The sequence below is a fragment of the Haemaphysalis longicornis genome, unplaced genomic scaffold (assembly GCF_048455015.1).
Source record: "Haemaphysalis longicornis isolate Haplotype H1 unplaced genomic scaffold, Haemaphysalis longicornis Haplotype H1 scaffold_14, whole genome shotgun sequence".
NCBI classification, from domain to species: domain Eukaryota; kingdom Metazoa; phylum Arthropoda; class Arachnida; order Ixodida; family Ixodidae; genus Haemaphysalis; species Haemaphysalis longicornis.
The window spans coordinates 1,096,060-1,115,969 of NW_027526245.1; the positions used below are offsets into that span (position 1 = coordinate 1,096,060).

Here is a 19,910-nt window from a genome sequence, read left to right on the forward strand (position 1 = left end):
CGCCACCAAGGGGCGCCCTTCCCCTGACACGTTCCACAGACGCTGTTCCATTCTCAATTTTTTAAAACCGCGAGACATTTGCGCGGGAGGTTCAAACACGATTTTCTACAGGCTGGCCGGTTGCGGTGGTGCGCTGCACAGTAGAAGAGTAGCGCATGCCACCGGGCGTTCGCTGATTACACGAACACTCGCTGAGATGCAGCAGAAATGCTCTGTGACCGAGAAGACTGAAGCTCGCGCTGCACACAAATTTTACATTAGGGAGTATAGTAATCGTCAGTCCATTTTTTATGCCCATTCGCGATTCTGTTTACTTTTAGCAAATATTTGATAACCGCACTACCGCCGTTAGCTGCCGACTGCGCAACTTGCCAAAGGGTCATTGGTGGAGGCGAGGGAAAAAATAGTTGAGAAAGTGGTGTCGCTGGTGGCGAGGAGGAGCCCCGGAGCGGAACCGAATAAATCGATGACACTGGAATAAAACTGGGGGGGGGGGGGGGGGGGGTAGGGGCGGAGGGTTAGACATATACTGCCTTTCACTAAAACACCTATTCAACAAATCGGTTGAAACTTTAGAGCGCCTTCGCAACTCCGAATTGAGAAACAGGTGGATCATCTTCGCTATGGATTACCTTGCCGATAGGCAAAAACAAAACCTCTTCCGCGTTCAACAGCTTTTGAGGTGGCTCACTTTTACATTGACAGTATTGTTTTGCACCATGGAGCGCCAGAAATGTGAATCACAGATAAGGGAACGGCATTCAGATCGGTGTTGATACGCACTATCTTTGAACCTAAGTGGTACTTCACACCGAAAATCCACGTCCTACAACCCGCAGGCGAACGGCCTGACCGAAAGCTTTAAGAACCATTTCAGACATGCTAGGTATGTACGTCAACTTATTACACAAAACTTAAGACGCAATCCTTTCATAAGCGACGTTCACCTACAACTCGGGCGGGGAAGAAACCACGCGCATGACACCATTCGCTCTCCTGTACGGACGCGAGGCAACAACGATACCGGATGCCATGCTCTCTCGCGAGAACGGTTATGCCAACCAGACTGCGCTAGCGATCGCTCAGCGCTCCAAAGTGGCGCCGCAACTTGCTCGGTACCGCATCAGAGAAGAGAAGATGCACAATTCTACTCTTTACAATAGTCGCCACCGGCACGCTTCTCTTGAGCCTGGTGACCATAAGTGGGCGTGGACCCTCATCCGACGTCTAGGGCTAAGCGAGAAGCTTGTAGAACGCTGTTTGTAACCCTACAAATTTCTGAAACAGCTGAATATTCCGTACGCAGCTATTACGGAAGACGGTGTTTAAACCAGGTGTCGGAATCACCGATCAGAAGTAGTCCCCGTTGTCCGCATGAAGCCTTTCTTCGCAAGGACAATACGCACCGAAACTGGCACGCGTTTCTCCACACTTTCACCCTAGCATCGGCACGATACTCCGCTTGGGGTATGAAAATTGCCATGTGTTTTTTTTAAAAAGGACACTCCTGGGTAGGGGATACGCAACGATTATAGACAGCAAGGAAGACGAAATGAAACCATCGTCTTCAAATCGCACGCGGTGGTGCCTGGCTCTCGCTGCTCCAACGATTTTAGGTTGCTGTCGCGGTCGCACTTCGCTGTCGCTCTTATTTTTACTGCAAAGAAGTTTATCTCTCAATCCCCCCAGCCCCCTCAGTTTTCATTCCGGTGTCATCGATTTACTCGGCGCCGCTCCGGGGCTATTCCTCACCAGTGCTGACGCCCCTTCTACAACAATTTCCCCCCTCGCCTTCGCCGCTGCCCCTTTGACAAATTTCGTAGTCGGCCGCTAACGGGGGTAATGGGTTATCAGATGATTGCGAAGTATAAACAGAAGCACGGATGGGCGCAAAACCAAATGTGCTTACGATTACTACGCTCCTTATTATAAAATTTGTGCACACCGCGAGCTGCCGTCTTCTCTGTCACGGCGCATTTCTGCTGCGTCTCAGGAAGTGTTCGCGTAATCAGCGAACGTACGCCGGCGTGGGCTACTCTGTGGATACCTCGCAGTGCGGCGCCGCGTTGGCCGGCCAGCAAGTTGCAAATCGTGTTTCAACCTCCCGCGCAAATTTCACGTGGTTTGAATTAGCCCCGCACAAAGGAGCAGTGAGCATGTTCGCATAACGCATTTGAATCTCCCGCCCAAACGTCACGTGGTTTGAATTACCGGAGAATGGAAGAGTGTCTGGGTAAACTCTCAGGGGTAGGGTGCTCCTTATAGGTGACACATGAGACATGTGAGAGATAAAGGCAGTGAAAGAGGTGAAGCCGTAGCCGCACGTGTCGTACTCCACTTCACCCTTCGCTAGACGCTCTTCTTCATTTTCTTTCGTTCGTAGCAGCTGCGTTCACTCGCTCGGTAACGCGGACATAAACAGACGCCGCCTCCGCGAAGCGTACGTAACGGCTGCCAAAGGGTTCCCACGTAAACGACCAAACGCCGGCGTCACCGTATCCACTCAAATTCACTTCGCCAAGTAGCTGCGACTCCATCCCGGTAGAAGAGAAACTTCCCCAGTTGGAACTCAAGTTTACGCACATATTTATTTTTCACCTTGGAAGGCCTTCCGAGCCACGTTTTCGCCGGTGTCTTTCGCGCCTAAGTATCCACCATCACCGGTTACTGCTTTATGCGTGCACGATTTGCGGGTAGAAAAAAGGGGGCGTGCGCTCACAGATAGGCTTCATGTCACTCCCGATGAAATGCCGCATGTGCTCGTATTTAGATGTCGAAATTAAATCGCTCAATGCGCTTAATCGGCTGTCCTCCTCAATTGAATGGTTCGGGTGTGGCCTGATGTGGTACACAGACATCTTACACACACAGTAGGATGCGTACGATGGGCAAGGGAAACGAACAGCCACATGTTTGTACGCGAAAATAGACCTTAAGGGCTTCTAGGTTTTAAATCGGGAAAGGACGGATGCATGCTGTTCGTTTGGGAGGAGTAGAGCAAGAATCGAAGCGTCGGCCCGAACACAGACGCGAATGGGTGCAAAAATAACTGAGCGCTTCTGGCACCACCCTCACCGCATTGCGGAGTTGTGGCGAATCCGTCTCGGATGAACAGCAAATTGACCGATTGGAATGGCCGCGTGAGCCAATATCACTTCTTCAGAGGGCTTTCATGGAATATTATCCACGGCGTCTGTCACTTCTAAGAACGCGCACAAGACAGGTTGCTTGTTTATGAGTGCGCAGGTTTGCAGTCGAGAATAGTGGAAGGGAGGAGCGGAGGCGTGCACGCGCAGCTATAGATTTTATTCCCGTACTGATGGATTGCATGTCCGTTGTGCTGGTGAGTGATTTAAACATTAACGTAAACGGCCCAATGGGACCTATCCAGAGCCTTTTGTGGTAGTGCGGATAGGGTTTGTGGGTGGAGCCATGTTGAGATTACCGACGCCAAAACAGTACCGTAGTTTACGGACGTAAAATATTTCATGTCACCCAGTTCAGTTGTCTGAGACGTGAAATGACCTCACTATCTAAAGTTATTACAACACTTGCCGCAACGCTCTGAACCCGGCCTAGACAAACAGTAATATTCTTACGACGCGAGAGAGACAGAGGCAGTTGTTTGTTTATCTGCAATAACAAAGCTTGGATCCGTCTGGGATTCATTCACCTAATTGGCTAGAAAATATGCTCCATCGTAAATTTGATAAACGTGTTTCCAAAAAACAGTCCACCCCGTGGACTGCGTCCTGCTTTGCAGGTCCTCCTTCTTCCCAGAGTGGAAATGCAGTAATTTTTTAAGGCTTAATTAAGTGCAAGTCCAATCCCATAATCCAGAAAACGTTTTCGCTCTACGCTACTATATTGTACTATTGTTCCAAAACCTGGCTTTGTCTACGGTTGTGGTGCCGCGTCCGGCATTGTAAGGTGTTTTTTCGAACTCGGAACATTGCTGGCGCTAGGCGAGACAAGGGCGACGAATTACACACAAATGAAGCGGACACTACCAACTGATTTATAAATCACAACAAACACAACTCATAAAGGAAAAATTGAGATGACGTTAAAGGTGGAGTAAATCAATCTCGCTGAAATTGTATACAATATTAGTCATGCGCATGCGCTTGCCTACGAACTGTCAAGTAGTGCCATCTCAGTTGTCGACAGTGCAATCGATGCCGAACTGATAGTATTTTTCTTTTCGGATGGCGTAGGCTTCCCATATCTTGTGGGTGATCGTTTCTGAAGATTTAAAGAGGATCGTAGTGCTTTCGAATTTCGCAGAGCACCCATGTCTGGCCCAGTGGGCAGCCAAGTGCCCTGGGGCTGAGACTTGCTTGCACATATATCTGTGTTCTCTGAGTCGTTCGTTAAAGCAGCGTCCAGGTTGGCCAATATAAGCCTTCCTGCATGACACAGGTATCCTATAGACAACCCCGGAGCAGCATGCGACAAACTTACTCGTTTGCTTAATGCCACATCCTGTTTGTTTAGTATCTCTGGTTTTGTTAGTCATCTTTCACATCATTTTTAGTTTTCTGGGAGCAGAAAAAACAACCAGGACATCAAGCTCTGATTTTTTCAAAACACTGGCTAAGACACCTGTCCCGCTGCCAGCTATGGCCTCATTAACGTTACCCGAGGAGCCAGTCACCCTGAGTACTCACACTAGCGCGGCCACTAGCACAATGCGGTGTTTGCGCAATTTTGCAGAGCGTAATTTAGCAATCACTGCATTCCTGTCGCTCAGCCTTTTTGGGGTTTGTTGTTGGCTTTGCACTTTGGCTGACAATGAAATGCAAGTTTTTTGCAAGACCCTCGCAACACTTCTTTTTTTATTTTTTCTACCTAATATATGGTTTCACAACGTAGCCAACAAACACATTCACTACCTAGAATAGGTAGTATAAAGTACCTCAGCTAAAAATTTCTGCTCTATGCCAACCAGATAACTTTGAAATTTCTCAAAAAATGTTTCTCTCTTTCCGCCTTTTCGCGTCTTTCGAGCTCTCGCATTACTCTATTACCACAGTGTAGCCTCTAATAACCAGATTTGTTTCAGTTGTAGCAACAAACGCAGTCAATAGACGCTTAGAACGCCCCAATTATAAAGCATAAAGGGAAGGGGCATCTCAGTGCCGCTCGCAGTGCCGCTCTTTGCAGGCGACAACTACAGATGTCAAAATTCTTTCAGACGCACAGGATAGAATGAAAGCATTCATAGGAAGTGTTGGAGTCCTGTAGTACGTACCGCCTCGGAATAAATACACCAGCATACACTACATCTTTAGCACATCCTCTTTCCAACAAAGGCCAAGACATCTAGGAAAAAGGCGACTATGTTGTAACGATGACGACAGATGGGGAGTGCTCAGCTTTTTTTTGAGAGGTTGGTTGGCTGCCTTCTGAGTTGGGTCTTTGACTCGCTGACATTTCAGTTTGAGCTTGGATGCTTGGCATTTGATTGCAGCTGCTATAAATTTGCAACTTTACCATTTTATTTTTGTACGCAAGAAAGCTTCCATTTTCAACCATCGCCGTCATTAGGCAGACGGGATTTGAATTTCTTCTTAGCATTAAAGCTTTGTTACGACTTTTAGTCATTGCAGTTCATTAAAAGACACTTGTTAGCTTCTCCGCAGACAATGGAGCCCGTGGTCTTTGGCTGTTTATTCTCTTTTCTGGTTACCATGTTTGATGGGAGCGTTATTTAGCAGAGGTTTCATTGACAACTTTGAAGTAAATGGCATTTAAGAGAAGCAGCATGCGTCAAAGCGTCAAAGTATGCGGCGTGTTATTGTAGTTTTTTGTGTACGCGATATCGCAACCAACAATTCTAATAGAACCGAATACCCATTTGGAAACCCTTCTCTGTGCCCCAAAGAAACCGGGAAACGTGCGCACGGCAGTGAACGTTGTCCTCTCAAAGGAGGCAATGTTTTTGTAATGAGTACACTACGAACGTAAAGACAAGCCTGGAAATGGAAATGCTTTCATGAACCCCTGTCTCCTCCTGAAGGGCTAACGCAGTTCAGACGGGTGGAGTAGAGCCTCTGGCTAGTGCTTCTCCGGCGTTGTGCCCTGTATCTAGCTCTCTTGTTTACATACTGTACTGACTAATTAGGCCAATTGAATATGTCATTTATGTCCTCATTTGCGGAAATACCGCAAGCCAGTTCCGCACGAGTTCGAGTGACTGGTTTATATATCCTAATAGGGCTCGTTACCCATTGAGCAAAATAACGTTAATCATGTTGGTTTTGAAGGTAGTTACACTTTCGCAGCGGCTTCATTTTTTGTGTCCCACCACCCACCGAGAGCGGGTCGAGAGTGCTGATGCATTAACTACGCAGTTTAAAAATAGGTGCGAATGAAAATAGTTTGTACTGGCACGCCCGCTTCTGTATTTATTAGGGTAATTGTAATAGAGAGAGATACTAAAAAATTAGTGCCTTTCCACTCTGGGAAGAAGGCGGACCTGCAAAGATCGACACAGTCCAGGGAGTGGACGGTTTATTGCCAACAGGTTTATCGAATTTCCGATGGAGCATACGTCCTCGCCAATTAGCTGAATGAACCTCAGAAGAATCCAAGCTTTGTTCTTGAGATAATCATGCAAATGCCTGTGTCTCTCTCGCGTCGTAAGCATCTAACTGTTTGTCTAGGCCGAGTTCAGAGTGTTCCCACAACTGTCGCAATAACTTTGAAAAATGCGGTCATTTCACGCCTTAGACAACTGAACGGCATGACATGGAATTTTTTTACGTCCGTAAACCGCGATACAGTTTTGGCGGCGGTAATCTGAACAGAGCGCATCACACAAACCTTATGCGCACTACCACTAAGTACTCCGGACAGGTCCCATTGGGCCGTTTAACGTTCATGTTTAAATCTCTCACCAGCACAACGGACATGCCATCCATTAGTACGTGCATGAAACCTATAGTTGCGCGTGCAAGCCTCCACTCCTTCCTCACACTATTCTCTACTACAAACCTGCGCACGCATAAACAGGCAACCGGTCTTTTGCGCGTTCTTAGAAGTGACAGACGCCGTCAAAAATATTCCATAAAAGCCCTCTGAAGGAGTGGTATTGGTTCACGCCGGCGTTCCAAGCGGTAAATTTGCTGTTCATCCTGGACGAATTCACCGCTACTCCGGGTGTTGAGTTGAGGCAGTAACGGTGGTGCCAGAATCGTTCAGTTGTTTTTACACCCATTCACGTCTGTGTTCGGGCCAACGCTTCTATTCTCGCTGTACTTCTTCCAAACGAACAGTATGCAGTCGTCCTTTTACGATTTAAAACCCGGAAGCCTGAGCTCTATTCTCCCGAACAAACATGTGGCAGTCCGTTTCCCTTCCACCTCGTATGCATGTTACTGTGTGTGTAAGAAGTCTGTGTACCACATCAACCCACATTCGAACCATTCGATGGAGGAGGACAGCAGACTAACCACATTGTTCCATGTTTTTTGGACATCTAAATACCAGCACATGCGGCATTTCATCGGTAGCGGCGTGAAGCCTAGCTGTGAGTGCACGCACCCCTTTTTCTACCCGAAAACCGTGCACGCCTAAACCAGCAACCGGTGATGGCGCATACTTAAGCGTGAAAGACGCCGGCGAAAATGTCGCTCGGATGGCCTTCTAAGGTAAAAAATAAATATAGGCGGAAGCCGGCGTTCCAACTAGGGAAGTTTCCCTTCTACCGGGATAGATTCGCTGCTACTTGGCGAAGTGAATTTGAGTTGAAATGGCGACGCCGCTTTTTGGTTGTTTTAGGGGGGAAGCCCTTTGGCAGCCGTTACCTGGGCTTCGTGGGGGCGGCATCTGTTTATGTCAGCGTAACCGAGTGAGTGATTGCAGCTGTGACGAAAGAAGAAAAACGCAGAAGAGAGTCTAGCGAAGGGTGAAGTGGAGTACGACACGTGCGGCTACGGCGTCATCTCTTTCACTGCCTTTCACTCACACACATTTCATGTGTCACCACTAAGGAGCGCCCTCCCCCACGTCCAAACCACGTGCCGTTTGGGCGGGAGGTTCATATACGATATGCAAACATGCTCGCTGCTCCTTTGTGCGGGGCTAATCCGAACCACTTAAAATTTGTGCGGGAGGTTGAAACACGATTTGTAACATGCTGACCGGCCGCGGCGGCAGCGCACTGAGAGGTAGCAGCAGAGTAGTGCGCGCCGCCGTACGTTCGCTGATTACACGAACACTTCTTAAGACGCAGCAGAAATGCGCCATTACCAAGCAAATTTCATATTATGTAGTATAGTAATCGTATGCGCAATTTTTGCGCCCATCCGTGCTTTTGTTTATTTTTCGCAATCATCTGATATCCGCATACCGCCGTTAGCCGCCGACTGCGCAACTAGCCAAACGGGCATCGGTGGAGGCGACGGGGGAAATATTTGCGGAAGAGGTGTCAGCAGTGGTGAGGAGGAGCCCCGAAGCGGCGCCGAGTAAATTGATGACGCCGGAATGAAAACCGGGAGGGTGAGACATATACTACTTTGCAGTAAAAATTAGTGCCCTTTCACTCTGTGAAGAAGGATAACCTGCCAATATGTACCCCATCGACGGAGTGCGCAAAACACAACACGTTTATCGTAATTTTTAATATACCATATTTCCATGCCAAGTAGCTGAATGAACCTCTAACAGATCCAAGCTATTTTCTTGCACATAAACAAACTACCTGTGTCCCTCCCTCATCGTAAGCATCTTACGGTTTCTGTAAGGCCGGTGGGTTCAGACTGTTGCCGCAAATGTCATAACTTTGATGAATGACGTCATTTTATGTCTCAGCCAACCGAACTGCTTGACAACGCAATTCGTACGCCCATAGAACACGATACGGGTTTTGCATTGGTAATCTGAACATAGCCTAACACACAAAGCCTCACACTCTACCACTAAAGAACTCCGGACAGCTAATATTGGGCCATTTAACGTCCGCGTTTAAATCTCGCACAGGCACAACAGACATGACATCCATCAGTAGAGCATAAAACCTATAGCTGCGGCGGCACGCCTACCCTCTATCCCTCCCACTATTCCCCACTACAAACCTGCGGCCGCATAGGACGGCAAGCGGTCATGTGCGTGTGCTAAGAAGTGACAGACGCCTTCTGAAGTATCCCATGAAATCCCTCTCAAGAAGATTTAATGGCTCAGGTTGGCATTCCAAGCGGGCAATTTGCTGTTCATCAGGGAGGAATTCGCTGCTACTCCACGAGCTGAACTTGAGGTAGTGACCGCGGTACCAGCAGCTTTCGGTTTTTTTTTTTGCAACCATTCGCGCTTGTGTTTCGGCAAACGCTTCGATTTTTGATCATCATCCTCCAAACGAACCGCATGCATCCGTTTTATAACGATTTAAAAGCTGGGAGCTCTTGAGCTCCCTTATCGCGGACAAACATGTTGCGGTCCGTTTTCCTTCCCCCTAGTGTGCATCTCACCGAGTGTGTAGATGTCTGTGTAACACATCAACCAACACGCCAACAACTCGATTGAGGACTACATCCGACTAACCACAATGACCCATGTAATTTGACATCTAAATACCAGCACAATCAGCATTTCATCCGTACCAGCATGAATGCTAGCTGTGTGTGCCCGCCACCCTTTACTACCCGCAAACCGTGCACGCATTAACTGCCTACCAGCGATGGCGCATACTTATGCGCTAAAGACACCGTCGAAAATGTCGCTAGGAAGGCCTTTCAAGCGGATAAAGAAATATGGGCTCAAGCTAGTGTTCTAACTGGGAAAGCTAGTCTACTACCCGGAGGGATTCGCAGCTAATTGGTGAAGTTGATTAGTGTGGAAACTGCGATTGCGTTCTTCGGTCGCTCTAGGGGCAGCCCTTCGGCAGCCATTACTTGGGCTTCGCGGGAGCGAAAGAGCGAACACAGAAGCGGCGAAATAAAGAAAATGGAGAGAGCGTCTAGCAAAGGGTGAGGTTGAGTACGACACGTGCGGCTACGGCGTCATCTGTCTCACTGCCTTTCCCTCACACATGCTTCAGGTGTCACCACAAGGGAGTGTCCTCCCCATGACACTTTCGCTGGACGCTGTTTTATTGCCTAGTTACATTCTAACATTCATAACAGCGAAATGTTCCACAACTCTTCTTGCTTCAAATTATACCGGTGTTTTCGCGCACAGCGCAAAGGTGCTGGTGTCTTGCTCCCAATGAGAACTAAATATCGTCTACTGCTAGCCACTTTCAGAATAAACTTGAAGCCGTCTGGTCATGCGGACAGTTTGGCCACCGCAAGTTTGTATTTGGTGTTTGTTAGCGCCCACCCTCTTATTTCCATAGCTTTGTTTCCGTGCTGCATGATGCACTTCACAATGTTTATATGCGACACCCTTGCGCACCTATACCGCTATAGGCCGAATTTAAATTTCCACGTATGTGTAAAACTCGTGATCCTCCTTTTTTAGTTCCCTATTCTTTTGAGTGCAAGACATTTCTCGATCTTTGCTCAATTTTACTGCAAAGGAGTGTATGTATACCACCCCGCCCCCTGCTTCCAATCCGGTGTCAGCGGTTTACTCGGCGCCGCTCCGGGGCTCCTCCTCACCACCGCTGACACCTCTTGCACAACTATTTTGGCCCTTGCTTCGAGCGATGATCCTTCGGCAAATTGCGCCGTCGGCAGCTAACGGTGGTATGCGGTTACCAGATGATTGCGAAAAAAAGGGAAACACGGATGGGCGTAAAAATACACTAAGAAATTCTACACTCTCTGTTTTGAAATTTGTGCGCAGCGCGAGCTGCAGCCTTCTCGGTCACTGCGCATTTCTGCTTTGTGTCAGGAAGTGTTCGCGTGATCAGCGAATGTACGGCAGCGTACGCTATACGGCTGCTCCCTAGCAGTGGACCGGCGCCGCCAGCAACCATGTTGCAAATCGTGTTTTAATCTCCCTAGCAAATATCATGTGGTTCTGCTTATCCCGCCACAAGGGAGCAGCGAGCATATTCACATGGTTTATTTATTTATTGATTGATTTTACCATAAATGCCAAGGGAATTACAGAGGGGAGTTGGGACTGATTAAGGCGGAGCAATACATCAAAAATAAAACAAGTGCGGCACAACAGTACACGTTCACTGACACCTTACATAACATTGTTGACAAAGCACTGCAAAAGTGTTCGCCGTCTTGGATGCCAGCATTTGATCCTGAAAGGCGGTTCCATTCGCTCGATGTTTGAGGAATGAATGAATAAAAGCATGTGTTAGTTAGGCAAGTCATAACATCTATTCTGTGAGTGTGATCTCTGCAGGACGAAACATACGATGTCGGTGAAGGAGGGCTTTGAGCAAAACAAATTTTGGTAATAATTTTTATGAAACAAGCAAGCCAATTGTATTTACGACGAGTAGCCAGATGAGGTAAGTGTAAGGAAATTTTCATGAATGTAACACGAGCCATCCTACGGTAGTTCTAAATGACGAAGCGAGCGGCTTTGTTTTGAACTAGTTCTAATCATTTATTCAGATTTTCAGAAGTGGGATTCCAAAGAGGCGCGGATTATTCAAGTTTAGATCGAACTAAAGTTTTGTAAAGCAGTGCTTTCAATGAGACCGGTGTGGAACAGAAATTCTGATATAAACAGCGTATCATGATATTACCGCAGTTAAATAAATTTTCAATATGCGATGACCAGACTAGATTATCAGAAATGTCAACCCCTAAGTACCGATATGATGTAATGGCTTCAAGCCGTGTGTTATTGATATAGTATGCCGGGGAGCTGTATGCCGACCGAGAAACATGCAAAGCTTTGCATAAAGTAGTGTCACGTTGCATTTGCCACTTTATGCACCAAGCCGATATGGCATCAATTTCATGTTGCAACATGTTCGTGTCATTAGTGCCCTTTATCACGCGAAAAATAACACAATCATCAGCAAATAAGGGTATGCTAGAAGCGACATGGTCTGGCAAATCATTAACGTAAATGAGAAAAAGAAGAGGACTGAAAGCGGAACCTTGCGAGATACCTGATGATACGAGACTAAGTGAACATTCATGGTTACTGCACGTTACATCCTGTGATCGGTTGAGAACAAACTGTTTCAACCACGCGAAAACATTTCGGTCAAGGTTTAATTTGCTAAGCTTGCATAGTAGTAGTTCATGGCACACCTTATCGAATGCTTTGGTGAAGTCAAGGAAAATACAGTCGGCTCGTGAGCGACGGTCCAAAATAACGCGAAGTTTATGGGTGAAAGACGGCACATGTGTGCCGCACGAAAATGTATTGCGAAAACGATGTTGTGCGCTGGAAAACAAAGAGTTAAATTTAGGAAAACGTACAAGATGTGAAGACAAAACATGCTCTATAATTTTACACGGAATGCTAGTCAAAGGAATAGGGCGATAATTGTAAGGTGACTCTTTACTTGAAGATTTATGAGGAGCGACCACCTTCCTGACCTTCCAGAGAGCGGGAACGTCGTCACTGTCCAGTGACTGGTGATAATGTTTAGATAATATAACTGACGAGTATAAAACAGTGGTTTTCAAAAACTTCGGGTTAATGAGATTGCTCCAGGACTACACGATTGTTTTAGAGATTCGATTAATTTAGCAATGCCGGCTGAATCAATCATTATAAGGTTCATTGGTCAATATGTACACCATGATTAGCATGGAAAACCATAAGGGATGGTGCACCAAAGTTCCGGTTGAAAACAGCATTTAACACTACAGCACACTCGGCATCAGGTTCAGCCCAATCATTACAATCAACTAAGCGAATCGACGTATCTTTGTTAGGCCTAATGAAACGACAAAATTTTTTGGGTCATTTGTAAGCATGGAAGGTAAGGTGTGTTGAAGGAAGGTAAATTTAGCGCTTTTTTGTGCACCTACGTAGGCCGAGTACACGTTTATATGAAAGCAATTGGCTTCCTGGTGGAAAGCGCCTAATGATCTGGTAGAGCCGTTTTTTGCGATTAGGCAGTCCCTTAAGGTTTTGTTGTACCAAGAAGCTTTGGGATTGGACGAGAGTTTGCGTACAGGAATATATTTGTCTGTTAGCTTAATAACTTTTTTGAATAAATTTCAATTCACTTCGACCGTGTGATTATCGAATTTAATCAAAGATGGGCTAAGAAATATAGAAAGTTCGTTATTAAGGGCTTCAGGGTTTGCTTTAATATTATATCGAATCAGCTTAGAGGTGGTCGGAGATTTGGATACTTCAATGTTAATGTCGATAGAAAGTAGCAAGTGGCCGCTTATCCCAGGTAGGTAAGAAACCTCCGAAAAAATTTCCGGATGCGTGGTTAGAATACAGTCAACTGTATTAGCACAATCACTTGTAATTCTTGTGGGTTCAGTTACCATCTGCGACAAAGAAAACCTTGAGTAAAGATCGAGGAATTCCTTGCACTCAGAATAATAGGTAACAAATAAACGAAGATACGAGACCCACATATACTAACAAAATTATTTTTCGCCTTTACCAATACAGGTGCGCAAAGGTGTCGCTAATAAACATTATGAAGGCAATCTCTTATCCCCTTAGGTAATAAAAACAAAGCTAAGAGGATAAGAGGGCGGGCGGTAACAAACGACAAATAGCAACTTGCGGTGGCCAACCTGTACGCATGACCACACGGCTTCAAGTTCACTCTGAAAATGGGTAGCAGTAGACGGTACTGAATTCTAATTGCGAGCAATACAGTACCATCTTTGCGCTGTGTGCGATCACACCGGTATAATTTGAAGCAAGAAGAGGTGTGGAAAATTTCGGTGTTATGAATGCTAGAATGTTACCAGGGAATCGAACAGCGTCTGGGAAAAGTATCATGGGGAGGGCACTCTCTCGTGGTAACACATGACACACGTGTCAGGGAAAGGCAATGAGACAGATGACGCCGCAGCCGCTCGTGTCGTACTCAACTTCACTCTTCGCTAGACGCTCCTCTCAATGTTCTTTCTTTCGAAGCTGCTGCGTTCGCTGTCTAGGTTACGGGGACATAAACAGATGCCGCTCCCGCGAAGCACAGGTAACGGTTGCCGAAGGGCTGCTCCTAAAACGACCAAAACACGCCGTCACTGTTTCCACACTAATTAACTCGGCCAATTAGCTGCGAACCCCTCCGGGTAGAAGATAAACTTCCCCAGTTGGAACACCGGCTTGAGCCCATATTTTTTTATCAGCTTGTAAGGCCTTCTGAGTGACATTTTCGCCGGTGTCTTTAGCGTCTAAGTATTAGCCAGCGCTCTTTGGTGGTTTATGCGTGTACGGTTTTCGGGCAGAAATTGGTAGGCGGGCACGCACAGCTAGGCTTCATGTCGCTATTCATGAAATGCCGGTTTTGCTGGTATTTAGATGTCAAAATGACGTGGCTCAATGCGGTTAGTCGGCTGTCGCGCTCAATCGAGTGGTTCGGCTGTGGGTTGGTGTGTTACACTGATATCTTACACACACTGTGAGATGCACACGAGGGGGAAAGAAAACGGACAGCCACATGTTTCACGATAATGGAGCTCAAGGGCTTCGAGGTTTTAAATTGTTGCAAGACGAAAGCATGCGGTTACTTTTGAGGAAGAAGATCAACAATCGAAGCGTTGGCCCAAATACAAGCGCGAATGGGTGCAAAACAACGGAAGGCTGCTGGCACCGCGGTTTCTACCTCAAGTTCAGCTCGTGGAGTAGCAGCGAATTCATCCCTGATGAACTGCAAATTGCCCACTTCGAACGCCGGCGTGAGCCATTACTACTTCTTGAGAGGGATTTCAGGGGATACTTTCGACGACGTCTGTCACTTGTAAGCATACGAACAAGACCGGTTGCCGTCCTATACCTGCGCAGGTTTGTAGTAGAGAACAGTGAGGGGGATATAGGGGAGGCGTGCAAGCGCCTCGATGAAAGGCATATCCGTTCTGCTGGTGCGAGATATAAACGCGGATGATGAACGGCCCAGTAGTACCATCCGGTGTCCTTAGTGGTAAAGCGGATTGGGTTTGTGTGTTAGGATACGTTCAGATTACCGGTGCAAAACCCGCACCATGGTTTATGGACATGAGAAACCTTGTCATGCAGTTCGGTTGGCTGAGACGTGAAATCGCCTCATTCTTAATAGTTGTTACCACCTTTGGGTCAACAGTCTGAACCCGGCTTTATAGAAATGTTAAGATGATTACGACGAGCAAAGGACACAGGCAGTTCCATGTTCATCTCCAAGAACAAATCTTGGATCTGTCAGAAATTCATTCAGCTAATGAAAGTAAATATTCTTCATTGCAAATTACTATAAACGTGTTTTGTTTCGCGCACTTCGTCGACTGCGTCCAGCTTTCCAGGTCATCCTTCTTCACAGAGTGGAAGGGCACTAGTTATTTTTTTCTTTGTCGCAGATGGTAACTGAACACACCAGATTTAGAAGTGGTTGGGCTAATACGCTTGCCATCTTGTAACCACGCTTAAGGAACTTTTGTTGAAGGTTTCTTACCTACATGCGATAAGCGATTACTTGATACTTAATCTTCGACAATAACAATGAAGTATCCAAATCTACCACCACCTCTAAGCTGATTCAATATTATAATAAAGCAAACCTTGAAGCTCTTAATAAGAAACGTTCTAGATTTCTTAGCACATCTTTGAATGAATTCTATAATCGCACGGTGGAAGTAAACTGAAGTTTATTAAAAAAAACGTATTGAGCTAAAGACAAAGATATCTCGTTACGCAAATTTTAGTCTAAACCCAAAGCTTCTAGGTACAGCAAAAAGCTTAAGAGACTGTCTAATCGCAAAAAACAGCTCTACCGGGCCATCAAGCGGTTTCCATCCCGAAGTCTATTGCTTTCATATGAACGTGCTACCTCGGACTACGTAGGTGTCAATACACCTTTCCTTCCATACTTACAACTGAAGTAAAACATTTTGGCGAGTCGTTAAGCCTAAAAAAGATACGTAGATTCGCTTAGTTGTTTGTAATGGTTCTGCTGAAACTGATCACGAGTGTGCTGTAGTGTTAAATGAGGTTTTTTTTGAACCGGAACTTTGTTGGACTCTGATTTGCCTTTCCCAAGCTAAGTATCCTCTAACTATTTACCAATGAACACTAATAGAATTTATTCAGCCGGCATTGCTAAAATAAACGAATCTTTAAAACCATCGTGCAGTCCCGGGAGCGATCTGATTACCACGAAGTTTTTGAGAAGCACTGTTTTGTAGTCGGGAATTATATTGTCTAAATATTATCAGCAATTACTGGACAGTCACTACTTTCTGGCTCTCTGGAAGGTCAGGAAGGTGGTCGCTCCTCATAAATCTTGACGTAAAGAGTCACTTTACAATTATCGCCTCGTTTCTTTGGCGAGCATTCCGTGTAAAATTATAGAACATGTTTTGTATTCCCATCTTGCAAGTTTCTTGAGTCTAACTCTTTTTTTTTCACAGCGCACAACAGCGTTTCCGCAAAAGAGTTTCTTGCGACACACAGTTGCTATCTTTCACTCATAAACTTCACGTCATTTTGGACCGTCGCTCACGACCCGATTGTATTTTCCTTGACTTCGCAAACGCTTTCGATAAGGTGTGCCATAAACTAGTACTTTTCAAGCTTAGCAAATTAACCCTTGATCGAAATATTTTCTCGTGGTTGAAACAGGTAGTTCTCAACCGATCACAGTATGTAACGTGCAGTAACCATGACTGTTCACATAGTCTCGTATCATCAGGTATCTCGCCAGGTTCCGCTTTCAGTCCTCTTCTTTTTCTCATTTATATTTTTGAGAAAAAGAAGAGGACCATGTCGCTTCTAAGATACCCTTATTTGCTGACGATTGGTGTATTTTCGCGCGATAAAGGACACAAACGATACTAACATGTTGCAACATGAAATTGATGCCATTTCGGATTGGTGCATAAAGTGGCAAATGCAACTTAACACTACTATATGCAAAGCTTTGCATATTTCTCGGTCGGCATACACCTCCCCGGCTTACTATATCAATAACACACCGCTCGACGCCATTACATCATATCGGTACTTAGGTGCTGACATCTCAGATAATGTAACCTTAATAATGCAACCTCAGATAATGTAAACTCAGATAATGTTATCTTGGAAATTTAACTAACAGTGGTAATGTCATGCTAGGATGTTTACATCGTAATTTCTGTTCCGCAACGTTCTTATTGATAGCACTGCTTTACAAAACTTTAGTTCCATCTAAACTTGAATACGCCGCGTCTCTTTGGAACCGAACTTCTGAAAATCTGGTTAAATGATTAGAACTACTCCAAAACAAAGCCGCTCGGTTCATCCTTCAGAACTACAGCAGTATAGCTAGTGCTATATTTATAAAAAAACTCCTTACACTTACATCATCTGGCTACTCGTCGTAAATACACTTGGCTCTGCTTATTTTATAAAATTATTACCACAATTGTTTTTTTCCGCAAACCCCTTACACCCTGACCTTCGTATGTTTCGTCCCGCACTGATCACACTCACGGAGTTTGCAATATGACTTGCTTACCTAACAAGTGCTTTTATTCGTTCATTCCTCGAACATCGCGCGAATGGAACCAGCTTCCAGGATCACATGATGGCATCCAAGACGGCGACCGCTTTCGCTGTGCTTTCTGAACAATATGATGCAAGGTTTCAGTGAACGTGTACTGTTGTTGTTCTGCCGCACTTGCTTCATTTTTCATGTATTGCTCCCCCTACATCAGTCCCTACTCCCCTCTGTAATTCCCTTGGCATTGAGGGTTAAATCAATCAATAAAAACACCACGTGACGTTTGCGCGTGATGTTCAAACACGATATTGAGCGACATGCTCGCTGCTCCCTTGTGTCGGGCTAACCTGAACCACTAGAATTTGCTAGGGAGGTTCAAACACGTTTTGCAACACCCATGGTGGCCGACGGCGGCGGTGCACTGCGAGGTAGCAGCAGAGTAGCGCACACCGCCGTACGTTCGCTGATCGCGCGAACACTTCATTACACACAGCAAAATGCGCCGTGACCGAGAAGACTGCAGCTCGCGCTGCGCAGAAATTTCACATTAGGGAGTGTAGCAATCTTCATTGCATTTTTACGCCCATCGGTGGTTCTTTTTATTTTTGCAATCATCTGATATCCGCATACTACCGTTAGCGCCGACGGCGCAACTTACCGAAGGGGCATCGCTGGAAGCGAGGGCGAAAATAGTTTTGAAAGAGGTGTCAGCGGTAGCGAGGAGGTGCCCTGGGGTGGCGCCGAGTGAATCGATGACACCGGAGTGAAAACAGGGATTGTTAGACTCCTAATAAAGAACTTTTTACTTCTTTGCAGTAAAACGCAAACTGCTTGAGATAAAACCAGGAATAGTTTGGAAATTTTTTATAATGTCGATAATTAACATTGTGCATTATAACCATTGCTGACAGGTTCCGAAGCAGCGAAGTTACTTTTACCCTTTCGATGAATATGGGACGCATCGATACAGTTTGCAGTGTGAAGTATGCCTGGAAGCTTGGACCTTGTCCTTTGTCCACAGCTATTTATGGATGGGGCAACACAAGAGTTCTACAATATAGACACATTTTTTTTTCCTTTTTGTTTTGTTATTACACTCCATTTGAAACAAAGCCAGAAAAGAGCCTAATAAGTACTGGCCTGTCGTTTTTATGGTCATTAGCTCTGTCTTTTACTGGTCCTTCTCTTAATATAGTTATTTCTAAAAACTTATATGTGTTACCATGACGTGAAAATGAAGTTGGATAAGTCAATTTGTTCATAACTCCGCATGTGTTCAGTGTAAAATGCAGTTTTTTCTCGGACATTTCAGTGTACACGAACCAAGGGTTAAAAGCAGCAACGCCTCAAGTGACCGTATATTCCTTACGCATGCAGATCCCAAATCTCTTGCCTGGAGACCTGGTAATGCTAGTGGATGACATCCGGGGTGAGGGAAACCTAACTCTTGAAGATACCGGCAACTGGAAGTCAGCGACCCAGGTGAGCACCAAAAAGGAGTTTTTAAAAATAATTAGGCAAACCAGCTACTTGACAAAAAACTTAAACGGTAATGTTAGTGAAACATTGTTATTTATAAAACCTCACCTGAGTAGTTAAACTTGTGCAATTCTAGGTGTGCGGCTAGTTGGAGTAATATATTTTGAAAGAGTTGTCCAGAGTACTGTCTACTAAGATAAAAACTAAGAAATATGCGCTCTTCTTCGTGAAGTGGCGCACTGTCAACTGATTTTATTCCGAACAAGGAGAGAAATGTATAATGCACAGATGGAGTAAGGCAGCACATTCCTCACAGGGAGTTAGGGTAGTTCCAAGGTTGAAATTGAAGATTGCGGATTCCAAAGCCGGACTACATGCTGTAGTAAAACGATTGTTCTAAAAGCCAAATCTCAATGTGTGTGAGTGTGAGCGAAGGGGTTCTACAGACCCTCCTTTAAATATCTCATGCGACATTTTATCGTGCGCAAGGAAGGAAATGGTGCTGTGAAGGGTATTTACGCGTGCAAGACACCAAGTGTGCTGCAAGATTTCTTGCTGCCCTTACCTGTTGGCAGGCTGATCTGTTCAGTAAGAGTCTTTTGTGTAGTCTACGGCCTGGTTTCCTGATGTAACAATTACCGCAAATAATTCCAGCTTATACAGAACTCTCTCAGCCCGTCACAAATTCGTTCATGTGCTGTAGGTTGCTTTAAATGAGCGCCGCTTTGTTTTCTTACCTGTCTAGCTTTGTAAAGGGCATCAGGTTTCAGTGGGGCAGTAAAAAGGACACGCGTGTAAGATTCGAATTGATGGGGTACAAAAAAATTGCTTATTCACTTTACTTCTATTAGATTTGGCGTTATGAGCACCCCCGCATTATGCCCAATGGCAAATTGAACAAGGAAGGTTTTTT

The 19,910-nt window shown here is 45.6% G+C and overlaps 1 protein-coding gene across 2 annotated transcripts in view; it reads left to right on the forward strand.

Annotated features, from left to right (window-relative positions):
* The window catches only part of LOC144165143 (uncharacterized), a 139,630-nt gene that overhangs the window by 32,455 nt on the left and 87,265 nt on the right, over window positions 1-19,910 (forward strand). For both annotated transcript variants that reach the window (XM_077695246.1, XM_077695245.1), the window contains exon 4: window positions 18,896-19,000. In XM_077695246.1, the coding sequence (XP_077551372.1) occupies window positions 18,896-19,000 (105 nt within the window). The remainder of the gene's footprint in view (window positions 1-18,895; window positions 19,001-19,910) is intronic.